Source organism: Periophthalmus magnuspinnatus, chromosome 4 (genome assembly GCF_009829125.3).
Source record: "Periophthalmus magnuspinnatus isolate fPerMag1 chromosome 4, fPerMag1.2.pri, whole genome shotgun sequence".
In the NCBI taxonomy this organism is placed as follows: Eukaryota; Metazoa; Chordata; class Actinopteri; order Gobiiformes; family Gobiidae; genus Periophthalmus; species Periophthalmus magnuspinnatus.
This window is the reverse complement of record NC_047129.1, coordinates 19,560,849-19,570,238: the sequence shown is the minus strand read 5'-3', so window position 1 is coordinate 19,570,238 and position 9,390 is coordinate 19,560,849. Positions and strand designations below refer to the sequence as shown.

The 9,390-nt window shown below is 40.6% G+C and overlaps 1 protein-coding gene across 1 annotated transcript; it reads right to left on the bottom strand.

Annotated features, from left to right (window-relative positions):
* Positions 1 to 646: 646 nt before the first annotated feature.
* LOC117369852 (GTPase IMAP family member 7-like) lies at positions 647 to 5,633 on the bottom strand. Its single transcript, XM_055221540.1, has 2 exons — positions 5,621 to 5,633; positions 647 to 1,721 (listed from the first exon to the last, which is right to left on the bottom strand). The coding sequence occupies exons 1-2, from the start codon at positions 5,631 to 5,633 to the stop codon at positions 784 to 786; spliced, it is 951 nt and encodes a 316-aa protein (XP_055077515.1). The 3' UTR covers positions 647 to 783.
* Positions 5,634 to 9,390: the final 3,757 nt, after the last annotated feature.

The following is a 9,390-nucleotide window of genomic DNA, read 5'->3' as shown; positions in this document are numbered from 1 at the left end:
GTAATACAGCTAGTTCCTCATGTATTGAAAACAGAATTGGTAATAAACTACTGTTATGAAAGTAATTTGACAGAAATATATAGAGAACCCAGTTTATTTGTGGCTAAAATGAGACATTCTCAATGATCACCTCAAACACAGAGCATGTATTCAGATATTTACTGGTTTGAATTAAGTACATTGCAGGTCTTATATTTAAATGGGTATTATGTTACAGTGTATTTGTCAGTTAGCTTGTGTAGAAAATATTTTAAAAAGTGTTATTATTATAGTTTCTCTTGTATTGGCTAACCTAGTGATCTTTCTTCTAAACCCCTGGTTGTGAGAGGTCACAGGTTCAAATCCTGGACTGTCCTGGGTCTGTGTGGAGTCTGGGACATGTAGGTTTATAGAGAATAAGAGCGACCTCATTTATCCAGTGAAATATAGAATGACTGCAGTTGACTTGAACTTTGTCAGATTCTCTGATTTGTCTAAAGGCCTTTTCAGACTTTCTGTAACAGGCATGGAAATAAAAACATTGACATATCTGCTCATAGTACATTTATTTTCAGAGGAAATCACATCTGCATATAATAACAGCCAGGTACAAGGTGCTTACAACACACATCCTTAAGAGTTATGCTTTAAAATATTTTTTCATCATTGTCGTCTCCTCTAAAATGACACTGCAGACTTTGAAATAACACTGTGCGATACAGTGATGATTAAATACATGTGGAGAGCTTCTTCACTAGTCAGTGCTTCATGGAGTGAGCAAGATTTATAGAACAAATGTGTTTTTCAATCAAACTTCTTATATAAACATGCCAACATTAAAAGAAGCGCTTTAGCTTCTTCCCACACTGCCTCTGCTGCTTCTTTTGGGGTTTCTGCCTGTTCAGCTAGTTTATATCCTCTGTATCCTCCATACGCTGCACCCCCAACAGCCACAGCACCCCCCACGACAGCACCAGTGGTTAGTGTAGACCTTCCTCCAAGTACGGTTCCTAAAGCAGGATTAAGAATCACCATCACCATAACAGGTATGCCCAGTAAAGCTCCTAACAGGATGCCTGTGGAAACACCTGCAAGTGGAACAAGGAAACTTTTATTAGCTGTAGCCTTTTTCAGCATTTCATTGGTGTAGCATGTTCCTTCGTTCTTCTGCACAGTTTGGTCGATGGTCTTGAGCAGCTCCCTGACCTGGTGCTGGTTGTTCCTGTATGGGTCGTGACTGTTGTTCCAGTATTTATTATCAAACACATGACATCGACCTCCACATTTCTGAATCAGCTTGCTCAGGGCTGCATTATCTTTGGCCCATTCTTTTATAGTAACCCCCTTGTCTAGTTGGTCACCGTGAGTGAAGACAACTGTGGTGTATTTGAGAGCCTCCTCAGAGAAGTACTGGAGTATCAGATCCACCACATCCTGCTCCTGTTTGGTGAACTTCTCCACTTTGAGCACCAGCAGAAAAGCGTGAGGTCCAGGGGCACATTTCTCTATACACTTCAGGATCTCAGGGCTCAGGTCGCTGCTCTCTGGGTCTGTGTCAAATAAACCTGGTGTATCGATCAGGTGAACTTTTCTTCCACAGACATTTTGGGTGAAAACCTGACAGGTTTTTGTCCCAGAGTTTGAAGAAGAGTTGACCTGAAACTTGCTTTCTCCCAAAATTGTATTTCCCATGTTGCTTTTTCCTGATCCAGTTCTTCCTAAAATCACGATCCTCCTCGTTTCTAAAAAAGGATTTGGGAAAAAGGTTCAGTTTTCACATATTTAATTTAAAAAAGCGTTTTTAATACAGTGGCCTAATCCACTATCTTGTATCTTACTTTTCCAGACTGTCCAAGTTATTTTATACAGTTTTATCATTCACTCCACACTGTTAAGTTACTATTGCAGCCCCACCTGCCTCAGGGCAAACTGATGGACATGAGGCTACCAATCTGTGCCATCAGCTCCTCTGACCATCACCAACACTCAACCCACATTGTCTAGTATGAAAGTGGCATGTAAGTGTCTTGCCTAAGGACATGGGTTTTGTCACTAGCACCCAAAAACATGTCTAAAGTGGTTTTATAGCATTAAAACAATAAAAGGTAACTGTGATCTAAATATGTTACATGGTGACAACTAATACCCCATAGAAGTGCAATACCCCCTCTTTAAAATAGCACCAGTGAGTCTTAATGGATACTGCAAATCTAAACTTGGGCTAAGCCAGGTATAATTTTAGTCGGTTTGCAAAAAGAGCAAATGGCCAGACCGTCCCACCAGCCTCCACCTTTCTTCTTCACTTTCTCCTTATGAAAGTATAGTAAGATCTGTCTACTACTTCTTTTGTATCACACCAAAAGGTTTTTAAAGACTCTTCACACAACCAGAACATGTATTCAGGTTTTTGTCAGTTTAGCCAATAACTAAACATAATCATTGCACCAATACCACTATTTACATATGTGACATGTTATATTAGTATGTTATATGAGTATGACTACTTCATTTTGAGTAGTTGGTGATACTGAGGGTTCTGTGACTTTTGTTAAATCCAAATCATTATTTAGCCTATTATACAATATCATTATAGTTATTATTATTATCCAGTTCATCATTTAATTTCATTATAATATATTTACAGTTTATTTATTTATTTATTTCAGGGACAATGCACATTAATAAACATTTGCATGTAAATATGCCAGAATTAGCCCAAGGGCCGAGCTGAAACCAGAAGTTTACATACACTATATAAAAAGACACATTCGCTTTTTTCCTCACTGACATGAAACCAGACTAAACTTTTCCTGTTTAGGTTAATTAGGATTACCAAAATGATTTAGTTGCTAAATACCAGAATAATGAGAAGGACTTTTAAAGATAATTTTTCATTACTTCAAAGTCAAAGGTTTACATACAATTTGGGAAAACCCAGATGATGAAGTCATGTCTTTAGAAGCTTCTGATTGGTTTATTGACAACATTTGAGTTAGAGACACACAGTTGTGTTTTAGTTTTAGTTTTTCCTTGAGTGATGCAGAAAAGAGGGAGCCACTGTTTGTGTGAATGGACATGTATGTAGTATCTGAAGGGACACCTGAAACACACTGCTTCTTTGCTGATGTTGTTTGACTTTCCCATGATGTTACACAAACAAATCAGGAAGAGAATTGTGGACTTGCACAAGTCTGGTTCATCCAAGTCTGGTGCAATTTCCAGATGCCTGAAGGTGCCATGTTCATCTGTTCAAACAATTATACACAAGTATAAAGACAATGGGAATGTCCAGACATCATACCACTCAGGAAGGAGACGGGCTCTGTGTCCCAGAGATAAACGTGCTTTGGTCTGAAATGTGCAGATCAACCCAAAAACAAAAGCAAAAGATCTTTTGCAGGTGCTGGCTGAAGTTGGTAAAAGCCTGTCATTATCCACAGTGAAACGAGGACTGTACCGACATGGGCTGAAAGAACACAGGAAGAAGCCCTTACTCTAAAAGAAAAACATAAACAAGCCAAATTACAGTTTGCAAATGCACACAAGGACAAAGACTTAACTTTTGGAGACATGTCCTGTGGTCTGACCAAACTAAAATTGAAGTGTTTCAACATAATGAGCATCGTTATGTTTGGAAGAAAAAGGAGTAAGCTTGCAGCCTGAGAACACCACCCCAGCTGTGAAATACGGGGCAATACAGCATCATGTTGTGGGGTTGTTTTGCTGCAGGAGGGACTGGTGCACTTCACAAAATAGATGGCATCATGAGGAAAGAATATTATGTGGAAATACTGAAGCAACATCAAGACATCAGCCAGGAAGTTAAAGCTTGGGTGCCAATGTGTCTTCCAAATGGACAATGACCTGAAGTATACTGCCAAACTGGTGACAAAGTGGCTTAAGGATAACAAAGTGAGTGTTTTGGAGTGGCAACCACAAAGCCCTGATCTCAATTTTACTGAAAATCTATGGTCAGATCTGAAAAGGAATGTAGAGCAAGGTGGCCCACAAACTTGGCAGAAATTTTGGCTCCTCCAGACAGATTTGGTGTAATTGAGCCAACTATTGTGAGAAGCTTGTGGAAAGACATCCGAATCATTTGACCCGAGTCATATAGTTTAAAGGCAATCGTACCAAACACTAATGAAATGTATGTAAACTCATGACTTTGAAGAAAGTACGGAAAAACCTTTAAAAATCCTTCTCTCATTATTCTGGCATTTAGCAAATCGAAATAATTTTGTTAATCCTAATTGATCTAAAGCAGGTAAAGTTTAGTCTGATTTCATGTCAGACAGTCAAAAAAAAAAAAAAAAAAATCATGTGTCTTTTTATTGCGTAGGAATTGTACATGATTTAATTAGAGTAAAGCCTACTTTTTCTTTGGAATAAGTATTTGAGAGGCTGTTTTAAATTTCTACTGTAATCACTGTAGTTAGGGTATATTACTGACTACTATTAATACTTTATAAACTCACCCCCCATTTTGTGTAAAGCACTTCTGATTCTTTGTCTGTGGCATGAATGACAAGGTGTATTTTCTGCACAGGTCTAAACAGGACTATAGTAAATCTAAACTTGGCCTAAACCAGGTATAAAACCAGACCCACTGTTCAAGCTCTACAGGACAAGCCTAAAGAAGGACAAAGACGTGGATGTTGACTCTCTCTCTTGGAAAAAAAAAAAAAAAATCAATTGAATGTTTATAATATTTTTCTTCTTCACTGAAAATATGTAGGCTATTAACACTTATACCCTATACAATATTTTAAAACAAACTAATATTCATCTACATTGGCCAATGTTTGATAATAAAGTTTAAGTAAGCACCACAGGTCACCTCTGTATTTAATGTACTCCTTTAACGGTGTTGTTGCGAGGGACTGTGGGACCTTATGAATTAAGACAGTGCTTCTCAGACTATGGTCACAGGCCACAGTTTGGGACCCACTGGCTTAGACATTTAGTACATTGTATGAACCTGAACTAAAAAGCACATGACCACCTTAAACCACGGACAGCCACAGCCAGTTTGAGATACACCACCCAGCAGAGAGCAGACCCGTCCTGACCAGTTCAGAGAGTTGCTCTGAAGGGGCTAGTGGCACACCTGACTCTGCCTCCTCAGGATCAGGCAACAGCTGAGCATGACAACTGGCCTTCACCGATCACAACACCTAATTCATTTTACTTTGATTTATTCTCCCCCTCCATCTATATTCTCTGTACCTTATTTTCTCATTTACAAATGACTAGAGCTTGTACTTTCCTCTTCCTCTGCTGTCTCCACCTTACACTCTCCAAAATGACAGAAATATCACACGCAATTGTAAAAAGCTGTTACGTCTATAAACCATGTTATGTCTTTATTTGTCTTGGTGTGCCTCATCACCCCTTGTCGCTGCTGTACATGTATTGTCACTATGTTGATCTGTCTTGCATCGTGTATATATGTAAAGAAAAACAAAAAAACAAAACAGCCCAGTAAATTAGACATATTTCAGACGTATCCAATTAGTTTCACTGCAGTTTTGCTTTGAGTTTCAACTTCTTCAACTTTAAATAAATGCAGTCAATTTAAATATATAAAAATAGAGTTAAAATCACTGTGTAGATGAAATTACAGTTAAAAATCACTCACCTTCTTTTGCCATGATGTCCAAATGTTCAGGGTGAATGGCAGTTTACCTTCAGTCTCTACTAAATAAATATGTAGCCTACATCCTGCCTACAGGAAATATTCTCGTCATACAGAGTTTGGCGCCAGTGTTCACAAACACGTGATTTCTAGAATGAATTGCATCGTATTAACAGGTTAAATGACATCACAACGATATGAGGATGTTATTTTAACAGAGGAAAGGTAAAAATCAGGTATTACTAATGCAGATTTTCTAAATCAGTGGGCACGTAATTGGCATTTAATAACAAGAAGTAAAGAATGCTCCGATTCAACTTCAACTCACCAGTGGTACTTTTGGGATCACATTGACTCAAGAGAAAAAAGTAAAGAAAAGTAAAACATTTGAAACATGAGACTGCAGAGGTTAAGCACGTACGTCATGTTCTACTCCTCAACATTCAGACTGAGGCAGAACTATGGGCAGAACAGACAAAATGTGTTTGACTTTTGGCCTCATTTTGTTTTACCTAAAATGATCTTTATAAGGCAAAATGAAAACAAAGTAGGCAACGCAAGGCATTTTATTTTTAATTCGTACACAAAGTAATTCAAAGTACTTTACAGAGGAAGACATTCAAACAAACACAACAACAAATTCACAACAAATTTAAACATAAATAATCATCATAAACATTAAAAGAAGAGGCAGATTCTCTGATTTGTCTAAAGGTAAATCAGAGAATCTGACAAAGTTCAAGTCAACTGCAGTCATTCACTCTCCATGGCCTAGCTCCAAAGTACATCTCCCAACTATCTCACATTCTGAGGACTTCAGGGACCCGCCTCTTGCTAGAGTCCTGGTTCAGTCCTGGTTCAGTCCTGGTTCAGTCCTGGTTCAGTCCTGGTTCAGTCCTGGCCTCCTGCTGGTCCCAGAGTCAGGACTAAACATGGGGAATCAGCATTTGAGTTTTGTGCAGCTAAAACCTGGAACAGTCTTCCTGAAGATGTGAGACAGGCCTCTACTTTGACAATGTTTAAATCCAGACTCAAAATGGAGCTGTTTAGCTGTGCATACGACTGAAAGGGTTTTATTCTGCATTCTTCTCTTTTAATGTTCATTTTATGTTGATTATTTATGTTTCGATTTGGTTGTGTTATGATTTTAATGTTTTTCTTATTCTGCAAAGCACTTTGAATTACTCTGTAATTATGCTATAAAAATAAACTTCATTTGCCTATATTTTCAAGGGTTCTATGACTATTAAAACCAATTCGTTATGTAGCCTATTATCCAACATTATTAGTAATTATTATGAATAAATATCATTTTAACAAGAAGGGAGGGAGTTACAGTATGACAGAAGTAAAATACATTTGGCTTTTGAAAATATTACTATACCAAAATAAACTACAAGCCTCTGATGACTTTTTCAAATGGCACTTATCTGTTTTAGTAAATTAACTCTTCATATGTAATCAAATGTATTATATATATATATATATATATATATATATATATATATATATATATATATATATATATATATATATATATATATATATATATATATATATATATATATATATATATATATATATATATAAACAACATTGTGGTTCAGCGTCCACTGTAAATTAGAAACTAAAAGATATGACCAGCAGATGGCAGTGTAGTCATACAATTTAAATGCTCAAACGCTTTACTGGACTTGATAGGAACTACTTCCATGCAATGTAATACAGCTAGTTTCTCAGGTATTGAAAACGTAATTAGTAATAAACTACTGTTATCAAAGTAATTTCATAGAACTATATAGAGAACCTAGTTTATTCTTGGCTAAACAAGATGCTCAATGATCACTTCAAACCCTGACCACATGCATTCAGATATTTGCTGGTTTGAATTAAGTACATTGCAGAACATGTTTAAATGTGTGTTATCTTACATTTGTATTGGTGGCTTTCAGATTGTATAACATGATGTTGTCATACTCTCAGAACGGGGGCAAGAGCCAGATTTCCCATTGGTGTTAAATATTATTGGCCCATAGAATACTGTGACGTCATCCAACCAGCAAATTGTTAATGAACTTGTGTGGTAATAGTTTTATTCTATTGCCCTATGTCCTCTTTTGTTGATGCGGCTGCTCGTAGCTGTGGTCGTAAGGTCTGTGGTGCTTGTCGCGGCGGCAATCCCCGAACCCGGTGGTGGACACGTGAAGTAAGGGATGCCGTCAAGCTGAAGAAGGAGTCCTATCGAGCCTTGTTGGCTCGTGGGACTCCTGAGGCAGCTGATGAGTACCGGCGGGCCAAGCGTGCCACGGCTTGGGCAGTCACAGAGGCAAAAACTCGGGGTTGGGAGGAGTTCGAGGAGGCCATGGAGGAGGACTATTGGACGGCCTCAAAGAGATTCTGGCAAACCGCCCGACGCCTCAGGAGGGGGAAGCAGTGCTTCACCAACACTGTTTACAGTGCGGGTGGAGAGCTGCTGACCTCGACTGGGGATGTTGTCGGGCAGTGGAAGGAATACTTTGAGGATCTCCTCAATCCCACTGTCACGTCTTCCGAGGAGGAAGCAGAAACTGGGGACCCAGAGGCGGACTCGTCCATCACCCTGGCTGAAGTCACTGAGGTGGTTGACAAGCTCCTCGGTGGCAAGGCTCCGGGGGTGGACGAGATCCGTCCTGAGTACCTCAAGTCTCTGGATGTTGTGGGGCTGTCTTGGCTGACACGTCTCTGCAACTTCGCGTGGCGGTCGGGGACAGTACCTGTGGAATGGCAGACCGGGGTGGTGGTCCCTCTGTATAAGAAGGGGGACCGGAGGGTGTGTTCCAATTACAGGGGAATCACACTCCTCAGCCTTCCCGGTAAGGTCTATTCCAGGGTACTGGAGAGGAGAATCCAACCGATAGTCAAACCTCGGATTCAGGAGGAGAGTGTGGTTTTCGTCCTGGTCGTGGAACACTGGACCAGCTCTATACTCTCCATCGGGTCCTCGAGGGCTCATGGGAGTATGCCCAACCAGTCCACATGTGTTTTGTGGATCTGGAGAAGGCATTCGACCGTGTCCCTCGTGGTGTCCTTTGGGGGGTGCTCTGGGAGTATGGGGTCCGGGGCTCTTTGCTAAGGGCTGTTCGGTCCCTGTATGACCGGAGCAGGAGCTGTGTTCGCTTTGCCGGCAGTAAGTCAGACCTGTTCCCGGTGCATGTAGGACTCCGCCAGGGCTGCCCTTTGTCACCGGTTCTGTTCATTATATTTATGGACAGCATTTCTAGGCGCAGCCAGGGGCTGGAGGGGGCCTGGTTTGGGAACCATAGGATTTCATCTCTGCTGTTTGCAGATGATGTTGTCCTGATGGCTTCTTCGAGCCAGGACCTGCAGCAGGCACTGGGGCGGTTTGCAGCCGAGTGTGAAGCGGCTGGGATGAGAATCAGCTCCTCCAAATCCGAGGCCATGGTTCTCGACCGGAAAAAGGTGGTTTGCTCTCTCCGGGTGGGTGGTGAGTCTCTGCCCCAAGTGGAGGAGTTCAAGTATCTCGGGGTCTTGTTCACGAGTGAGGGAAGGATGGAGCATGAGATTGACAGGCGGATCGGTGCAGCGTCTGCAGTGATGCGGTCGCTGTATCGGTCTGTTGTGGTGAAGAAGGAGCTGAGCCCAAAGGCGAAGCTCTCGATTTACCGGTCAATCTATGTTCCTACCCTCACCTATGGTCATGAGCTCTGGGTAATGACCGAAAGGACAAGGTCGCGGATACAAGCGGCTGAAATGGGCTTCCTCCACATGGTGGC